Source organism: Vigna angularis, chromosome 7 (assembly GCF_016808095.1).
Source record: "Vigna angularis cultivar LongXiaoDou No.4 chromosome 7, ASM1680809v1, whole genome shotgun sequence".
NCBI lineage: Eukaryota > Viridiplantae > Streptophyta > Magnoliopsida > Fabales > Fabaceae > Vigna > Vigna angularis.
This window is the reverse complement of record NC_068976.1, coordinates 11,659,464-11,680,488: the sequence shown is the minus strand read 5'-3', so window position 1 is coordinate 11,680,488 and position 21,025 is coordinate 11,659,464. Positions and strand designations below refer to the sequence as shown.

The following is a 21,025-nucleotide window of genomic DNA, read 5'->3' as shown; positions in this document are numbered from 1 at the left end:
CCGGGCGCGAGCTTCTCGCAAAAAGTCGCGCCCGGCGCCCCTTTTTCACGCCCGGGCGCGACCAGCACACAAAAACTGGCTTCTGTGCAGAAACTGGCCCTGGTGCAGGTCGCGCTGGGCGCCCCTCAGCCAGGGGGGCCCGGGCCTGACTTTTCAGCACTGCATCATTTTCACTTTTTCCGCAGATCTGCTTGCTTCTAGTGGTTGGTTCAGCCTTGGACATTATTGGAGACCCTTCCAAGCACATTTTTAGCTACAAAACAAGGGATGATTGATGAAAGTACATCAAAGTAGCCAAAAACACATTTATTTAGAAAACAAGACAAAAGAAGAGGATTAAGCAAGTTATAAGTTAGAAAGGAGTTGATTTTGCTACTAAAATGATGATTAAAATATGGTAAAATTTAGCATTATCAGCTTTCACCAGGATGAAGATAAAGAAAACTGAAAGAACTTTTATAATCTTTTGACATTGTGCAAGAAATCGGGAAAGAAAACAAAAGAAAGTAAAGAAATGGAGATTAGGGTTGGCGCAACAAAGCTCTTCAAAGAAGAGCTCTGATACCATCATAGAAGAATAGCAGCGGAAGCCTCTGTGCATCGTGGAAGTGCATGGAATTAGATCTGCATATCAGTAAATGCATTGTGGAAAGAGAAGAGAAACAACCCAGAAAAAGGGTACGGGAAGGAAAAAGAGAAAGAGAACAGTATATAGAGATGTTTAAAGAATAATTCTGATGTATTATTTCAAATAGTAGAGTACCATATATATACATCCAATGATCCTATAATTCTTCATCTATTAAAGGAATGACAGGTGCACAAATCTGCACAAATTATAATAATATCTAAATTATAACTAACACAATATTTGATTGCCTAATATCCTTTAATAGAATATTTGGCATATCTTAACACCCCTACTTAAGTTGGTGCATGGATATCACACATTCCCAACTTGAATAGAGACTCATTAAACAATCTTCTTGACACTCCTTTGGTGAGAACATCAGCCAACTGCAATTCTGATATTACGAAAGGAAATGAAATTATTCCAGCTTCAAGCTTCTCTTTGATGAAATGTCTATCAATCTCCACATGCTTTGTTCTATCATGTTGCACATGATTGTGAGCAATTGCTATAGCCGAAGTATTGTCACAGTACAAACTCATAGCTTCATTTTGTTTAAAGCCCAAATCTGATAGGATATTTTTAATCCACAAAAGTTCACATACACCTAGTGTCATGCCTCTGAATTCTGCTTCAGCACTAGATCTTGCTACTACATGTTGTTTTTTACTCCTCCAAGTTACAAGATTCCCTCCTACAAAAGTAAACTATCCAGAGATAGATCTTCTATCATCTTTTGAACCTGTCCAATCTGCATCAGTGTACCCTTCTACCTTTAAGTTTTCATGATTTGAGAACAAAATTCCTTTTCCAGGAGCAGACTTCAAATATCTCAAAATCCTTTCAACAGCATCCATATGAAGCTTCCGTGGGTTATGCATAAATTAACTAACAACATTCACTGCATAGGTGATATCTGGACGTGTATGACACAAATAAATTAATTTTCCTACCAGCCTTTGGTATCTTCCTCTATCTATGCTTGTTGAATTTGAGTATTGAAAGAGTTTATGATTTTGTTCAATTGGTGTATCAGTTGGTTTACTCCCAAGCAGCCCAGTTTCCGATAGTAAATCAATAGTACATTTTCTTTGGTAAAGAAAAATACAATGTTTTGATCTAGCTACTTCAATAACCAAAAAATATTTGAGGTTTCCAAGTTGTTTCATCTCAAATTTAGATGCAAGGTATTATTGTAAACTAGAAATCTCATCTTGGTCATCTACATATATAATCAAAGCTGTAATTTTTCCTTTTCCTCTCTTAAAAAATTAGGTGTGATCAGAGTTACTTGCTCTATAGCCAAAAGCCTTCATAGACTTGGTAAACCTTCCAAACGATGCTCTTGGGGATTGTTTTAATCCATATAGAGCCTTCTTTAATTTGCAAACCTTCATTCAAATTGAATCAGTCATGCCTGGTGGAGAATCCATATAAATTTCTTCTGAAATTTCTTCTGAAATTTCTCCGTGTAGGAAAGCATTTTTCACATCAAATTGTAGAAGAGGCCAATCTTGGTTTGCAGCTAGCGACAAAAGTATTCTCACAGTATTGAGCTTGGCTACCGGTGCGAACGTCTCTTGATAATCTACACCATAAGACTGAGTGTAACCTTTAGCCACAAGTCGTGCTTTATATCTCTCAATAGTTCCATCAGCTTTATGCTTAATTGTAAAGACCCATTTGCAGCCCACAGTTTTCTTCCCTCTTGGTAAGGACACAAGATCCCAAGTGTTGTTTTTTTCTAAAGCTGCCATCTCCTCAACCATTGCTTCGGTCCATCTAGGATCTGCCAAAGCTTCCTGTATATTACTAGGAATAGAAATTGAAGATAATTGATATACAAATGATGCATATGACTGAGATTGTTAGCAAAATGATGAAGATGAAGTTTTGATGATATCTAAATCAAGTCAAGAACAATCAAGACTCATGAAGAATGATTTTTTAAGACTTGTAACTTTTGTAATAACTGTATAAACATAGGAAATTAGTGGTTTTATGTATACATTCAAAAGTGATGTAAAAATAAACCAAGAAGCAAAACTGTGCAGTGCTAATCGATTAACAGGGGTAAATAATCGATTATTCCAGAGAGCAATGGAAAATCTCTGCACTGCATGCTAATCGATTAACAAGGGCTGTTAATCGATTAGCGCTAATCGATTAGCATGGGCTGTTAATCGATTAGCAAGGTGACCGTTTGAAAAACTAGCCGTTTTCGAGTTGTTGGACTATCCGTTGTTTTGTCTTTTAGTGACTAATCGATTAGCAACTTAAGATAATCGATTATCACAGTAAGAAAGGCTGAAAACGAAAAATGGAAGAGCTTTTGGATGAGTCTATAAATAGACTCTCATTTTCTCTCAAGTGAAACATCCAGAGACACAGAAACTCTTCCCTTGTGCTCAAATACTCAGAAATTCTTGAGACTTGTGTGTTCTTGTTTGGCTTGTGAAACTCTTGTCTGTGGAGCTGGTGAAGTGCTGCTACGGTGACAGAGGAAATAGCCGATTCATCCTTGGTGTGTCTAAGGAGGTGTTCGGAAGAGAATCATCCTTCGTGAAGTATTCGGAGGAGGTGTTCATCCTTTGTGAAGACTCAAAGGAGGTGTAGTTTCATCTCTTGTGGTATCAAGAGAGGTGGTTTCTAAACTCTTACAAATTGTATCTTTGTGATTGTAATTTGTAATTGTTTTGTGTTAGTGAAACTGTTTATCTTGTTTTGAGATAAGCGACTGGACGTAGGATTGGTAAGATCCGAACCAGGATAAAATCATCTGTGCAAATTTCTCTCAACCTTACTCTTGCTTTATTTGTCTTTATTAATTGCTAAGTAAGTTTAATTGAGTAGAAATTTTTAAGGCACACGTTTTTAGTAAGAACCAATTCACCCCCCCTCTTGGTTTGTTGTTCCATGCTAACCATTCCGCTGCAGCCGCTCTGACAATTGGTATCAGAGCTTGCTTTGATAGTCATTCAAATGGCGGGATCGTATCAAACATTCGCAGAGGGTGCTTCTATCAATAGACCACCACTATTCACAGGTGAAAATTACGCATTCTGGAAGGTTAGAATGCAAATTTTTATGGAATCTATTGATATAGATATTTGGGATGCTATTGTATCTGGTCCTTTTGTTCCAATTAACAATATGCAGGAACCAAAGCCCCGTGACCAATGGACTGCTGAAGATAAGAAAAAATTTGGTAATGATGTAAAAGCTCGTAATATTATTTCATCTGCTTTAACTGTTGACGAGTTTTACAGGATTTCTGTTTGTAAAACTGCACAAGAAATGTGGGAAGTTCTTAGAGTAACCCACGAAGGTACAGATGATGTTAAGAGAGCTAGAAAGAATACCTTAATCCAGGAATACGAAATGTTCAGGATGAAGCAAGGGGAAACAATAGTAGATGTTCAGAAACGCTTCACCAACATCGTAAACCATCTTATTGGACTAGGTAAGTCTTTCGATACTGATGAGCTTAATATAAAAATTTTGAAATCTTTAGACAGGTCTTGGCAACCAAAAGTGACTGCAATTTCTGAGTCACAAAATCTCAACACAATGACCATGGCGGCATTATTTGGAAAGTTGAGAGAGCATGAACTTGACCTCGGAAGACTAGATGAAGAAGAAGCAAAAACTAAGAAAAAGACTCTAGCCTTCAAATCTGAGGTAGAAAAGAGCAAAAGCAAAATGGAAGATGAAGACTCAGAAGAAGATGAAAATTTGAGTCTACTAATCAAGAGATTCAATAGGTTCATGAAATCAAAAGGCAAAGGGAGATTCAGAAATGAGAAGAGAGAAAATCAAGGATCTTCCTCAAACTATAGATGCTATGGTTGCGGAGAAAAGGGACACTTAAAAGCAGACTGCCCAAATCAAAAGAAGGGTGAAGAAAAGAAAGAAAAGAAATTCTTCAAGAAAAAGAAAGCATACATCGCATGGGACGATGACAACGAATCAATTTCTGACTCGAGCAGTTCTGATGAAGAAGCAAACATATGTCTAATGGCGGATGATGACGACGCTGGAAGCCAAGTAAGTACATCTAACGATTCAGATAATTCTAGTCAATATGATAGTGAAACTGAATTGCATGATACCTATGCTGCTTTGTTAGTAGAATCCGAAAAATTAGATATAGCTCATAAGAAATTGAAAAAGGATTTCAAAGAGTTAAAATTAAATTTTGAAAATATTCTTGAAGAAAATGAAAATTTGAAAATTACTTCTGAAAATTTGTCTAAAATTAATGATAATTTAAAAACTGAATTTACAAATTTGTCTGAAGAAAACAGAAGTTTGAAAAATAAATTTTTATATCAAGCAGAAGAAATCAGAAATTTAAAAAGTAAAGTTTTATATTATGAAAAAGAAAAATATGTTGCTAATAATGAATGTGAATCTTGCATAAAATTCAAATATTTTTCTGAAAATACAACCACTGGAGAATGTAGTAAAAATAATGAAAATAAGGTTGTTAAAAATAAGTATGTTCCTAAAAATAAACATAATTATAGAACCCGTAGAACTTGGATAGAAAAAGGAACAACTTATAGGAACACAAATGTTGCATCATGCTTTTATTGTATGAAAAAGGGTCATACATCTAACAAATGTAAAATTAAGCATTATGGTGTTCCAAGTGGTAGATATATTTGGGTTGTAAAATAATTTCAAATTTTCAAACTAACCCAAAGGACCCATACAAAATAGTTGGGTACCAAATGTTTCATATTTAAGAAAATTTTTTTTTAAATTTTTTTGTTCTAAATATTTGAAAAGAAGAATTAAGAAATTTTTTTCCAAGGTAGATGGAATTTTTTTTTCTTCTAATATACAAAGCATATATAGTTTTCAAACGGAAAACATTTGAAATAGAAGAATGTGTGCATGTTGTCTTTGATGAAATTGTAGACCTTGAGGCAAAACCTCTTGAGTCATTTGAATTACATGCAGGAAATGATGAAGATTTGTAGAAGACAACAAATGAAGTGAAGAATGATGACAATCCTCAAGATGAAGATCTAAACAAAAATGGAAACAACCTAGAGGATTATCATTACGAAATTGGAGGCATATCTAAAGGGGTACTTTATGCTTCTATGCTTTTTGTAGTGTGTGTGCTATATATTTAACTTCTTTGTATGCTTGCCTCTTTAAATTCAATAAAATGTATGTTGTTTTTCCTTCATATTTATATGCATATATTCTTTTATTAAGGGGGAGTAATTATACATCACTTTTTAATAATGATCAAAAAGGGGGAGAAATAAAATATTTAAAGCCTTAAACTTATTTCTAAGTGCACTAACAATTGTTTCTTCCTTAAGTTGTGTTTTAAATACAGATTATTACCAAAAGCTTTAAACATCAAGAAGGTTTTGATCATCATCAAAAAGGGGGAGATTGTTAGCAAAATGATGAAGATGAAGTTTTGATGATATCTAAATCAAGTCAAGAACAATCAAGACTCATGAAGAATGATTTTTTAAGACTTGTAACTTTTGTAATAACTGTATAAACATAGGAAATTAGTGGTTTTATGTATACATTCAAAAGTGATGTAAAAATAAACCAAGAAGCAAAACTGTGCAGTGCTAATCGATTAACAGGGGTAAATAATCGATTATTCCAGAGAGCAATGGAAAATCTCTGCACTGCATGCTAATCGATTAACAAGGGCTGTTAATCGATTAGCGCTAATCGATTAGCATGGGCTGTTAATCGATTAGCAAGGTGACCGTTTGAAAAACTAGCCGTTTTCGAGCTGTTGGACTATCCGTTGTTTTGTCTTTTAGTGACTAATCGATTAGCAACTTAAGATAATCGATTATCACAGTAAGAAAGGCTGAAAACGAAAAATGGAAGAGCTTTTGGATGAGTCTATAAATAGACTCTCATTTTCTCTCAAGTGAAACATCCAGAGACACAGAAACTCTTCCCTTGTGCTCAAATACTCAGAAATTCTTGAGACTTGTGTGTTCTTGTTCGGCTTGTGAAACTCTTGTCTGTGGAGCTGGTGAAGTGCTGCTACGGTGACAGAGGAAATAGCCGATTCATCCTTGGTGTGTCTAAGGAGGTGTTCGGAAGAGAATCATCCTTCGTGAAGTATTCGGAGGAGGTGTTCATCCTTTGTGAAGACTCAAAGGAGGTGTAGTTTCATCTCTTGTGGTATCAAGAGAGGTGGTTTCTAAACTCTTACAAATTGTATCTTTGTGATTGTAATTTGTAATTGTTTTGTGTTAGTGAAACTGTTTATCTTGTTTTGAGATAAGCGACTGGACGTAGGATTGGTAAGATCCGAACCAGGATAAAATCATCTGTGCAAATTTCTCTCAACCTTACTCTTGCTTTATTTGTCTTTATTAATTGCTAAGTAAGTTTAATTGAGTAGAAATTTTTAAGGCACACGTTTTTAGTAAGAACCAATTCACCCCCCCTCTTGGTTTGTTGTTCCACGCTAACCATTCCGCTGCAGCTGCTCTGACAGAGATAACCTATGAGATGACACATATTTGGTAATGGGATATTTAACTTTGGCTTGGAGGTCTGGTTCATATTTAACTGGAGGTTGACCACGGTTAGAACGAGGTGAAAGAATATATTGAACAGTAATAGACTCAGTGTTTGGTGTGCTGGTGATCTCACGCAGACAAGAATTAATTCCATGATCAATTGCATCTAAATTAGTATTATCAGAGATAGGATCAGAAGGTACCTCTGAAGAGTCAAGCTGAACCTGTGGAGAAGATTGTGCCAATTGGTTATGATCAGAAGACACTGTATTATCCAGAAAAGAAGGATCCATATTTAGGATTGGCTCACTTCCTGCAGAATGATCCTCATACGATAATTTATCTTCACAATATAATTTTATATCGGAGATATCAAACATACTAACATCATGATTATGCACTTCACTTTCATGGCCTCCCTGAAGTGGAGAATCAACATAAAAAAATTCATGCTCATTAAATGTCACATCCATAGAGATATAAAATTTTTTTGATGGTGGATGGTAAGCACAATAACCTTTTTGAGTTGATCCATACCCAACAAAAACACATTTGATAGCTCGTTCTTCAAGCTTTGTACGTTGATGTGGGTGTAAGTGAACATATATAACACATCCAAAAACATGAGGGGGTAAATAAACTATGGAAGGAAGGATACAATGATCAGACAACACATCAAAAGACCTTCAAAAGTTAAGCACACTAGAAGGGGTTCGATTAATTAAATAAATGGCAAAGCTCACAACCTCACCCCATAAATGAGATGGGACATTACCATCTATCAAAAGTGATCTTGTCACTTCTAATATATGTCTATTTTTCCTCTCAGCCACTTCATTTTGTTGTGGTGAATAAGGACATGTAGTTTGATGCAAGATGCCTTTAGAGTTCATGAACTCTATTAATTCAGTCTTAAAATATTCCCCTCCATTGTCTGATCGAATGACTTTAATATATGTGTTAAATTGTGTAACGATCATATGATGGAAGGAACGAAACACATCACACACATCACTTTTATGTTTAAGCAAATACACCCAGGTTACCCGAGTACAATCATCAACAAAACTGATAAACCATTTTTTTCATTATGTGTAGATTGTGGGGCAGGGCCCCAAACATCTCTGTGGATTAATGAAAAAGGAAAATCAGTCTTTTTATTGCTTAAAGGAAACACATTACGATGGCTTTTTGCCATTACAAAAGTTTCACAAAGAAAATCAGAAATATTGCATTTATGAAATAATGATGGAAATAATTTTTTTAGATAACCAAAAGAGGGATGTCCCAATCGTCTATGCCATAACCAAATCTCCTTTTTGTTTTTATCGTGTGTGTGTTCATTCGCAAGACAAGCCAATGCACCTTTATGGGTTTGTTGTGAGACATTTTCAAGATAATAGAGTCCCTCCCTCTCTCTCCCAATGCCAATCTTCTCCTTGGAATGAATGTTCTGAAAAAGACAATGGGTTGGGTAAAATGAGGCAACACAAGAATGTGATTTGGATAATTTGCTGACAAAGAAAAGATTACAGTTCAATGTAGGAACAAATAAAACATCGAAAATTGATAAGGAGGGTGAGAAAGATATAATACCTACACCTTCAATAGGAGATGAGACCCCATTGGCATTAGTAATAATAGTTTTAGAACAATTAGGAGAAAAATTAGTAAATTTATGAGAATCACAGGTCATATGATCAATAGCACCTGAATCAATTATCCAATCACTATCTCTAGTAATAGCAGAAAGATTAATAGCAGAGTTAGATATACCTGACTTGGTCACAAATTCGGCAGCAGTAGAAATATGGCTCTTGGAAGTAGCTTCTACCTTGGTATTGGGAGTAGTTTTGCCTTTTGGATTCCAATCCGGATAACCATGGAGTTTAAAACATGTCTTCATGACATGATTATCCCCATTGTAGTGGGTACACTTGCGGATTCCTTTCTTAGGAAACTTTTTAACAACAAAGGAAGTCCCCATAGTAGACTCACTATCAAGCATAGCCGCTTGACGGTTTGCCTCAGCACAAATAGTTGCATAAACGGATTGAACATTTGGAAGGGAAGTGGTAGCAAGGATACGACCACGAACAACATCCAAATGTGTATCCAGGCCAGCCAAAAAAACATAAACTCGTTGAGAATTAATCATGTTGTTATATTTCTCAACATCTTTAGGACATTCCATGGTACAATTCGTGATAGTATCATACTCTAGCCATAATCTTTGCAATTTACCAAAATATGTAATAACAAATCCTCCATTTTGTTGAGTAGAGATTACCTCATGATATAATTGATATGATCGGGATGCATCCTGGTTGGCTGAGTATGTTTGTTGCACAGTGTCCCAAATGTCCTTTGCCGTAGCTAAGTGAATAAAGAGGGATCTGATTTCTTTCGTCATGGAGTCCAGAAGCCAAGACTTTACTAGGCAGTTTTCATCTTCCCATGCTTCGTAATCATCGGATTTCTTGTTTTCTGGTGCAACCTTTGTTCCAGATATGTAACCCCAACATTTTCTGCCTCTAATCTTGTTCTGTGCGTTCAACGACCACTCAACATAGTTGGTGCCGTCAAGCCATCCAGGGGTGAGCGATTCGTGCATATAGGTAGCAGCGGAAGTCCCAAAATCATGTTTCTCCGATTGATTTTTATCAGAAAAAGTCATCAGAAATATTCAAACAAAACACTGATTCCTATATTGTAGAGGATATCAATGTTTGGCTCTTGATACCATATATAGATGTTTAAAGAATAATTCTGATGTATTATTTCAAAGAGTAGAGTACCATATATATACATTCAAGGATCCTATAATTCTTCATCTATTAAAGGAATGACAGGTGCACAAATCTGCACAAATTATAATAATATCTAAATTATAACTAACACAATATTTGATTGCCTAATATCCTTTAATAAAATATTTGACATATCTTAACACAGTAAAACTCATTTTTATATTGTTTGAAATGAATTATATTGTACAATACAGAAAAGGATAATATAGGGAGAGAGAAGAAACAGAAAAGAAAAACAAAAAAAAAGAAAAGAAAAACAGAACAAAAACAGAAGCGGTGCGATGCACGTGAAAAAAAGAGAGGCGGTGTTAAGCGGTGATTTTAGAAGTGTTCTGACAATTAATCTTCCTAAAACAATCCATCATTAAATTTTTTATTTACATTTTGTGATTTTGGTATAACACAAAAATAAATAATTCTAGATAGAGTTTAAATTCAAGTATCAATAAATGTTCCAGCAGGTACTTTTATTTTAGGGTTAAATATGTTTTTAGTCCCTGAACTATCAAGCGATTTTGGTTTTAGTCCCTACTCAGAACTTTGATGGTTTTTAGTCCTTATTGTTTTGAAACTCTGAGTAATAGTCCTTAAAATTGGACGACGTTAACTTTTGTTTCACGTGGCTAACGACCAATCCACGTTTCATGCCAGCTATGAATTTATTATGTGCCATATTTTGTTTTCTTTTTATTTCAAATTTGCACAGAAGCCCTTAATTTCTTCTATGTTTGCACTTTGATTGTTTTCTTTTCTTTTCTCTGTTTCTACTTTGTGCCTTCACTTGGAACCTTCCATTAGCCAGAACTGAATTGGTGGACACTGAAGGTAAACTTCTTGGAAGTTATGGCATATACGGTTTGAGGGCAGTTATAATATCTGGCAATGGGGGTGGAGTACAATATACAGCAATCCGAAACTTGTCCTTGGCCCGTTGTCCAAAATCCCATTCCTTTTCTCTATTGGTTGAATTTTAAAAGCATAAAAATCCTCACCCCAGACAGAGCAATGTTTCCGTAGTAGCAAACAAAGGGTAAAGAAAAGAAAACTAGACCTACCAACCAACTTCATTTTGAGACAAAAGGTGGAAGGAATGGGAGGAGCATCTGGGAAGATGTCGGTGAGATGGGGAAGTCTGAAACGAGCCTCCCAATCTTGCTGGAACTTTGTTTTCCAATCGGGGTCGCTGAAATCAATGCCGGAAATGGTGCGACTCAGGCTGCTCACCTCCGCAAAGACGCCGACGCGACACTGTTGACTCTGGTTTTCTCTATCGACGGTGGCGGCACAATTTGAAGGAGATGACGGTGGCGCTTCTGCTCGGAGTTTGCAGGTGGTTGGTTAAGGTTTTTGTGACGACATGGAGGCTAGGTGGCGGCGACCTTGCGTTGGAGGTTCGACAGCGATCTGCGTTTCCCCTTATGTGTTTCTGTACTGTCAGATGGCTGCCCCTTCTGAACCCTAATTGCAGTGTTAATGCTAAAGTGTAAACATCGTAGAAATTAGGGATTTCATTACAAATTTAGAATAAAAAAAAAGAAAACGTGGAGAGAATAAAATCACACTTGGCATTAGACGTTAGCCACGTCGAATAAAAATTAACGCCGTTTAAGATTAGGGACTATTTATAACAGTTTCAAAACAATAAGGACTAAAAACCATCAAAGTTCTGAGTAGGGACTAAAACCAAAATCGCTTGATAGTTCAGGGACTAAAAACATATTTAACCCTTTATTTTATGAATGTTATAATGAAATATATATATATATATATATATATATTATATCTTTTCACAAAATATTTCTTTAAAAAGGAAAATAATATCAACTCTACTTTCCAAACACAAAATACTCTTCATAAATGACATTTATAAAGAACGAATTTAAATGTACATTTTCGAAAAGAATCATTAAAAAATATAAAAGTATATATATAACTAATAACTAGTTTCAAAAGTTTATTCAAAATATTTAAAATTAATAGTTTATTTATGAATAGTTTTAAATTAATATTTAACTAATAATCGTTAAAGTACTGGTAGTATATGTTGTATACCTTAATTCAATCACAACCAACTATACATCTTAATTTTAAATTAATTATTATGAGGTTTTTAGTTTGCTTGCCATCTAATTTTTTTGCAATAAATTAAAAAGTTGTTTTAATTATACTCATATTTCTAATTGTCTTAGTTCTTATATCTGGAAACAGTTATGGGACCGATTAAGATGCAAAATAAAAAATATATTTTAATATTTCCCAAAAGAATGGTATGTTTTCATGGAAAATTTAAAAAAAAAATGCTTCTTATTTGAAAAACTCTTAACTACAATCTCGATTTTTTAATCTAACACAATTAACTATATCGCATAAACAAAAGTTATTATTACAAAAGTTGAATTATACCCAAAGTCTAAATTTGAATGCATAGAAATAAAAGTTTTAAAATATGTGCCTAATTAATTAATGCAAGTGAAAAAAATTGAAAGTGATGGTGACTCATTCTGATGGCTATGGCTGGCCATATGAATTCACTTTACAAACAACATCATAATATAAAGGTTTAATGTTTCGGTAGATTCCTATTTTCAGCGTGAATCTCAAATAGGTTCTTTTTCTTTTCAGTGTCTCAGTTGGGTTCTTATTTGTATAAAATTGGAGCAATTAGGGGTCTGCCGTCAAATTGAACAAACGGCCGTTTAAGTTTGACCTACGTGGTATAGTCAGTGTATTCATTAATCTGACGTGGCATTAAAAATGAATTTTGTATTAAAAGTTTGGATTGCACAAATGTGGATTCAGACTTAGGGAAGGACAAAATGGGCAAAGCATGTTGGCCGAACGGATCTCCCTATTTTCTTCTCCCATTTCCCTTTTATCGTTTTCATTGCCGAATTAACAGGTTCCACACAGTTTTTCAGAGTTCTCAGCGTTCCGCTGCTATCGTCCTTCTCATCGTCGTTGGTGGGCTGTAGTAGTGGCGGCGTCAGCATGTTCGTCAATGGAGCTGTTTAGGATTTATTTTTCCGGTGGAGTTTGTTTTGGGTCATGTGCAGTTGAAGCCGTGGGATTTATTCTTCTTCCCCTTCTTGGAGATCGTGGGATGAGACTGGTAAAAGATCCAAGAGATATGAACCACAAACAAGTAGGTAATGACTGTGGCAGTAGAGAGAGGATGTTCCTATCACACCATCGGCAACTTGCTCAAGAATGATCTTGTAAGTTCTTCATTCAGAAGGAAATTTTATCACTCAAGTGTGTTTTTTCAGCAGAATTTAATTTGGATTGACGACAAATGTAAAAACATTTTCAATCTCAATCACGATTAGGGTTCTGAAGAAGAAAAGGGGTTTCCCCTCCGTGCTTCCAATCGAAGAAGAAAAGAAGAAAAGGGGTTCGCCCAGTTTGTCTTTTTTGCCCTTGAAGAACGTTTGCTCAATCCATATTTTAATACAAAAATCAATTCAAACTCATTTTTAATAACAAGGAGGCAAACTTAAACGGTCGTTTGTTCAATTTGACGGCAGACCCCTAATTACTCCAATTTTACATAAAAAAGAACCCAATTGAGATGTGTAACATCCCAAATTATAATAATTACCATAATCAGAATTAATTACATTAAGTTAATAAAACAGTGCAGTCTTACAAAAACCGAACGAGCGGTAATAAGTCGAACGGCATAACATACAGAAATAAAAACGAATGCGATACCAGCAAGAGTTCAGAGACGAACGGTCTTACAAGACTATGACCGATCGTCCAAAATTAAACTTAACAAAACTAAATACACATGCGAGCGCTCTAAGGCTCGGCTTTAACTTCCACTTCCACTAGGTTAGCGTCTTCCAAATTTTCTTCTTCGAGCACTTCTTCAAGGGACGCACCTCCATCTGCTCACATCCACACGGATGATCATTGCAAGGACAGGACGAACGTACATAGACAATACGACAACACAAGGAAAAACGAAAGGGTAAGCTTATGATATTTAAATTATACATCTACACATACAATACACATTTCATTCCACACATACCTCAATTAACTTAACATAGAATAACATAGAAATATATATATATATATATATATATATATATATATATATATATATAAGACAGACCGTCCGGACTGTATGATCTGTGTAGTTACAAGCGTCCTTGCACCCGAGTGATGTAGTAACTGGGATACACCAAACAGCTGCCACTCGAGGTTAGTCCGTTCTTACGTCGCCCATGTTAACTTATGGACTAAGGACCTCCTGCCATTCCCACACATGAACTACTCTCCTCTACGTGAAGATGAGTATCACGGAATATCAGGATGGACCAAGCGAGTCTTAACTTATCCACAGTCATACTTTACCAAATTTAATATTTAATCATATCTGAGACGTTCCTCCTTGGATCGCTCGTTCAAATCCCATACTCGTACAACCATTTAATATAGTGTTCGAACATCTTAACATTTCATATTTATCACATTTTCATTCTTTGTTCCACTCTCTTAAAAAGACGAACGTCCAACTTTCTAAAGGAAGAGGACGAACGTTAAAAGCCAGATTTGGCAGAACCCTTTAACAATCAGAAAGACTCCAAAATAATAAAACAATTTCAGAATATTTTAAGTACCAAGAGGTAGGATTGACTCAACTTGTACGAAGATACATCAAGAGGAATACTTAATTACATTGGGAACTTTTTGTTTAAAATGGGATGACTGCCAGTCAATGACCAAACGCGCCAATATACAATTACTAGCCATTTCGGACGAACGCTATTTACGTTCAGTAAGAAATCAGTTATAAGGACGAGCGTTCAATCTAAGACCGACGCTTCATTAATGCGAACGCTATGTAGATGACCGAGCCCCAATCATGACGAACGCTTGGTATAAGACCGAGCGCTATTTAGGACGAACGTTCAGTATAAGACCGAACGATATTTAGGACGAACGTTCAGTATAAGACCGAACGCTACTTAATGCAATATTATAAAATTTAAGGCGTACGACAACTCTATGTGGAGCCGAACGCTCAAACATAGTAATTCAAATAAAGACGCTCGTTCTCAAACCGAACCCTTCCCAAATGAAAGAATTCAACTCTAAGTCTTTTTCAGGGAAACCGAACGGTGAAAGACCATTCGATGACGATCGTAATTTATCATAGGGAATTTATCAGATCCAGATTTTTCCAACTATCTTAACTTTAACATTTTTCATACGATTCATACTTTATAATTTCATATCCACATTAATTTACATACTATACAGCTTTCTTCACATTAATAAATCCAACTATACTATAGTCATACATCTTTCATACGAATCCAATTCAACATGCATTTCCACCAACAGAAAATATACTCATACAGCACAACAGGGTTCGTTCATGCAGATCCAGAACAGCACATATACATATATTTCATACAGACAACTCAGATCATGCCTTCATAAAATCATACAAGTATAAATTAAATATATAAGCTTCCCTTACCCGGATCGATGAAGAAACGTCCTAACACCAGATTTTTGGTTCGTCCAGCTAACGGTATTCTACCCTCAATGCCTCTTGACTCTTCTTAAAACAAATCTAACCACAGAAAATGAATCCTTTAGACTACACATTTGCATGCAGCCAACAACCTGGTTTCCAGAAAACCTAAGGACGAGCTACTGAAGGAGAACTTACCAATTTCAGTTCTTGAAACTGTTCGGTCCAATGTGTAGCTCTCGGTTCAGCGAACGTTCCTACGGTGCTGAAACGTGATCGGAGAAAAGCTTGGTGAGTTACAGTAGAGAGAAGTTGGGAGGTTTTAGAGAGAAGTTGGAGAGAAATGAAGGGGTGAGTTTAGAGGTAGAAGATGAGTGCGTGCAGGTGAGAGAGATTTTCGAAAAACTAACAGTTTTGTTAATTTCCACGCCCCACGGACGAGCGTCTCTTCTGCTGACACCTGCACACCCACTTCTGAATTGGAAACTTCTCTCGTGACACGTGGCGTGCGTGCATGTGGTGCAAAGTGCGTTTTTAATGCACTGAACGTGTGGCGAGGTGCATTTATGGAAGCTGCCAGGTGACTCAGCAGTGCAATAATTACAGATTTGACATTTAATTATGATTTTTAATTTTCGAGATCTCATAAGATGCAAAAAAAAGGGACCTATTTGAGATTCACGCCGGAAATAAGAACGTACCGAGCCATTAAACCTAATATAAACAAAACAGAAGAACAAAAAAACTAAATACATTCTGTTATTATTATAAAGGGAAATTAAAAAAGATAAATAGGAGAAGACTTTTTGGAGTTCGATATCAATTCATCTCTCAACAACTGGACGCAGAACAGAAGAAGTATGACCAAGCCGCCTCTGTTGTCAAATCCAACTACTCTCTATTCTCTATAATTGTGAACAAAGATTCTTCCTTTTGCTTCGTCTTTCTTCATTTGAAACAAACCCATCAAAGGGGAATCAAATTGGAAAATGGGGTGTGGCAATTTGTTCTTCACAATTCTGATAACTTTCTCAGTGGCTCTCATAACGTACAACATCATCATCTCAGCCAATGCCCCTCTCAAGCAGGACTTCCCAGGCCCTTCTCGCCCTTCCATTTCGGTGGATCCTCTCATCAAGATGCCACTCCACAGATCCTCCTCCCAAAAAAAGAGGCTTTTTCACACTGCAGTCACTGCCTCTGACTCTGTGTACAACACGTGGCAGTGCAGACTGATGTACTTTTGGTACAACAAATTCAAGCATGGACCCCAATCTGGGATGGGAGGCTTCACTCGGATCCTTCATTCTGGGAAGCCTGACCAGTTCATGGATGAGATCCCCACCTTTGTTGCTCAGCCTTTACCTGCTGGGATGGATCAGGTTTTGCTTTGCTTCTTGCACAATTATGCTTTCTGGGTTCCGTCGGGTGTTTTTTCTTGTGTTTCTCTGCTGTCACTGTGGATGTTATTTTTCTGAAGTTGAAAAAAATTGAATTTTTTTACATGGGGGGGTTCAATTTCTGAATGATTGCAAAATCGTATGAATTTTGTGGGAATGGTATAACACTGTAAAAGGTTTTGAACTGTTTTCCGACAACATGGTAATATGTTGACTTTTGTTTTTTGTAATTTCAAGTGGTTGGGTTGTGTTTCTCTACCACAATGACTGTGACTCTTAAGAACAAAAGAACGAACAAAGAACAGGGACATTTCTAATTGCGTAACTAGCTTTTGAGATTGAGTTAAATTCAAACTCAAATTATAAGATGTCATGGTTTATCTCAGTAATTGTTGACGAGTCTAAACTCAAATTATACTGTTTCTGGGAAAAATAGCTATTGGAAATGTAATCGTATTTGTTCCAACCATAAAAGGGTTTGAATTATTTAAGGACTAAAAACATTAATTTAAGTCAACGAGTGATACGTGAGGTACATTTTCAGGGATAAAATTCATTAGTTGATTCCTTATTCTTGTGGATTCTTACACATCTGCACTGTATAACAGGGATACATTGTGCTTAATAGACCATGGGCATTTGTGCAGTGGCTTGAAAAAGCAGATATTAAAGAAGAGTGAGCTATTTAACTTTAAATTTCTAATTTTCTGTATTTCTCTCTCTTGGGAATTTGGTTGACTTTTGTTAGCACTGTATATCAGTTACATATTGATGGCAGAGCCAGATCATATAATTGTGAAACCTATACCCAACTTAGCCACAGATGGGTATGGAGCTGCATTCCCTTTCTTCTACATCGAGCCTAAGAAGTATGAAGCAGTGCTAAGGAAGTACTTCCCTGTGGAAAAGGGACCAATAACTGATATTGATCCAATTGGGAATTCACCAGTTATTGTTGGGAAGGTATCTGTCGATTATTTTTCTGTGATAATAATGAATACTCTTTATTTGGTGTCATTTCATAAATTTTGTGTGGATGAATGTTAGAAATACCTTAAGAAGATTGCTCCCACTTGGATGAACGTTTCTCTGGCAATGAAAAAGGATCCTGAAACTGATAAAGCTTTTGGATGGGTGCTCGAAATGTAATTTCATTTTCTTCCCTCTCTTATTCATGTCATCCTTTCTAAAAAACTCAGAATAATTTTACCTTTTTATGTTTTTATTTTGTATCACTGACTTAGGTATGCTTATGCGGTTGCATCTGCTCTTCATGGTGTTCATAACATATTACACAAGGACTTCATGATTCAGGTTCAATAAGGTTCTTTCTTTCAGTTTTTTATACGACCATTATTCATATGCAAATTATACAAGGATCTTTGATGTATGTAGATGTTGGAAATAATCCAACTGAGTCAAAGTCTCACCTTAAATAAAATGACAGTTAAACATTATATAAAAGGAAAAATGAAAGACTCAGTGTCATAAATATATATAATCTCTCGGGTTAAATATGTTTTTCGTCCCTTAAGTATCACACGATTTTGGTTTTAGTCCCTACTCGAAACTTTGATAGTTTTTAGTCCTCGTAGTTTTGAAACTATTAGTATTAGTCCTTAAAAATGGACTGCGTTAAGTTTTAGTAGATCTGGAAAACGGCGATGCCCAGCTGAGCTTTGCACTCTCTGCCACGTTGCTGGCCAATAAGAATCTGACACTCACGTGGCCATTCTCGTTCTTCCTCCCTCTTCTAACCTTATATAATCATTCTTCTCATCATCAAGAGGCATCGCCTTCAGCTTCTTCTCTTAACATTTCCAAATTAATATTTGGCAATCCTTCTTCCATTTCTTCCTTGTCGCTACTAATTTCTCGATTCTTTTATTATTACCCCTTTTCCAGTTTCAGAAGCTCCTCCTTTTCCTTTGCAAACTGCTTCCTTTTGTTCTCCATCAAGCTCCTTATCTGCAAACAGTGGATGGCAATGGATGCCAGACCTTTTTGAATTAGGCAACGCTGTTTGTGACAGTGCAGCCATGGCAATTCTTTCTGAATTATGCAAATTGTCTTTTCACTTGAACAAAATATGTAGGGGAGGGGAAGAAGGTAGATTACAATGATAAGGGACTTGATAATGGTGATACTTTCCAAAAGCATGACTAAGGCTGTTTATTAATTTACAGTGGCTGATAATGACAATTAGTGTGGTTTTCTGCACATCCAAGTGTTGGTATTTAGGAGTGATATTTATTCTCTTGAATCACATTTTGCTACTATAGAGTTATATATATTTATTTACCAAAATGCCTCTTTGGGTGTGTAATCACAATAAGCACAGACAAAAAACCTTGTTCTTTTTGTGTTCAGAACTCCAGATATTGAAGATCATACTCGAGTGCCTAATAGGATGCTAACAGTGGGGCTGTGGAATCCTCCAATAAACTCTACAAACAACCTATACCAAAAAAAAAACTGCAAACACCACTGCAAACAACGACGAAGTCAGTAAATGATGATGGGATAAATGTGGAGTGGAATGGGAAGAGTCGGACCGCGGCAGGAGATGGCGATCTGAGAGTTGTAGTGGACTTAGCAGAGTTCCTGGAGAGAGACAGAGGCGGGGGAGCAGTGTAGCGAAAACCTAGATCTTCGCCGTCGTCAGGTGAGGGAGGAAGAACAAGAATGGCCACGTGAGTGTCAGATTCTTATTGGCCAGCAACATGGCAGAGAGTGCAGAGCGCAGCTGGACATCGCCGTTTGCCAGATCTACTAAAACTTAACGCCGTCCATTTTTAAGGACTAATACTAATAGTTTCAAAACTACGAGGACTAAAACCATCAAAGTTTCGAGTAGGGACTAAATCCAAAATCGTGTGATACTTAAGGGACGAAAAACATATTTAACCCTAATCTCTCTCTGCTATAACATAACCAATCAGTCCATTACTTGTAGCTTAGAAAAAAAATTAATTATATGTAAGAACGTCCATTATCATACACTGGTGACTAGATGATAGGAGTCTGTCGGGATAAATTTTCTAACAATCATCGATAGGATAAGAAAAATCAAATAAATTAAACCCATTACTCGCGATAAACTCAATTTAAGCACCTCAATTTCTTCATAAGCAATTGAATACCTAAAGGGTTTGGTATTTTTCTTTTGGAAGATCTTAAACGGACGTTTTATAATTAAAAAGTTATTGTAAAAAAGTTATTAAAAAGCTGATTTTTTTTTGTCTATCATTTGTTCTTGAAATTTCATAATTTTTCAATAAAACGCATAATTCATCGAAAGCTCTCTATCCTCAAAATGGCTAATATTTGTTTGTTTATCATGCGTTTCAGCCTCCATGGGACAAAGAAATTGGCAAGACATACATAATTCACTATACATATGGTTGCGACTATAACATGAAGGTACTGTGTTGGGATTGAGCTCTACAAATATCTATTCTGATGTGCAATGAAAAATAAAGGGAAAGTTTATAATTCAATTATCATTCTAGGAAAAGTACATCTTAATTTGTATTTAATTGCTTGTCTCTCAGTGTGTGTGATGTTAAATATTTTAGGGTGAGCTGACGTATGGAAAGATCGGAGAGTGGAGATTTGATAAAAGATCGTACGATAAGGTTGCCCCTCCGAAAAATCTGACATTGCCGCCCCCCGGTGTTCCAGAAAGTGTGGTATGTAATTTCACCTCCCTATGGTTTTACCTAGTTTATTTATTTGTTCGCCCTGGCTTTCTTTTGTTTTTTATTTCAATTACAGATCCACCTCTTTGAAACATTTTCTGTCAGACTTTTTTGAAAATTTTTCTTTTAGACTTTTGGTGTTGTTGGCGATTATCCGTAGAACTTTAACATTCAGCTATAAACCTTAACAGGTGACTCTCGTAAAAATGGTGAACGAAGCTACGGCAAGTATTCCAAATTGGTGGTCGTAGGGGCTATAGATGGTTACGAATTACAATCGTTGGAGAATGTAATGTAAACGCCACTGCTTATGTATTTATTTAATTCTTCGAACATAGTTGTGGCTGTGCGACAAGCCTGGGGAATTGTAACGCGTGCTTTCACAAAATGATTGCGTTCAGCTGCTGCTATACTATTTGTTTTCCATGAAAACTTTCTTCACCATAATTTCATTAATCTGAAGGC

General features: G+C 36.1%; 1 protein-coding gene across 1 annotated transcript; it reads left to right on the top strand.

The window, feature by feature from the left end:
- The first annotated feature begins 16,275 nt into the window (after window positions 1–16,275).
- Window positions 16,276–20,992, top strand: LOC108337984 (hydroxyproline O-arabinosyltransferase 1). The gene is made up of 8 exons (XM_017574584.2): window positions 16,276–16,841; window positions 17,468–17,535; window positions 17,621–17,822; window positions 17,907–18,004; window positions 18,104–18,173; window positions 20,211–20,282; window positions 20,438–20,551; window positions 20,752–20,992. Exons 1-8 carry the CDS (start codon window positions 16,449–16,451, stop codon window positions 20,809–20,811), a joined length of 1,077 nt encoding a protein of 358 aa, XP_017430073.1. The 5' UTR covers window positions 16,276–16,448; the 3' UTR covers window positions 20,812–20,992.
- The last annotated feature ends 33 nt before the right edge of the window (window positions 20,993–21,025 follow it).

What these genes read in the sequence shown, in the direction of transcription:
- LOC108337984 (XM_017574584.2), top strand. Translation starts at nt 16,449, where the DNA reads ATGGGGTGTGGCAATTTGTTCTTCACAATTCTGATAACTTTCTCAGTG. An exon ending in AAAGCAGATATTAAAGAAGA is followed by an intron (nt 17,536 to 17,620) that starts GTGAGCTATTTA and finishes ACTGTATATCAG; the next exon opens with TTACATATTGATGGCAGAGC. An exon ending in GTTGCGACTATAACATGAAG is followed by an intron (nt 20,283 to 20,437) that starts GTACTGTGTTGG and finishes TAAATATTTTAG; the next exon opens with GGTGAGCTGACGTATGGAAA.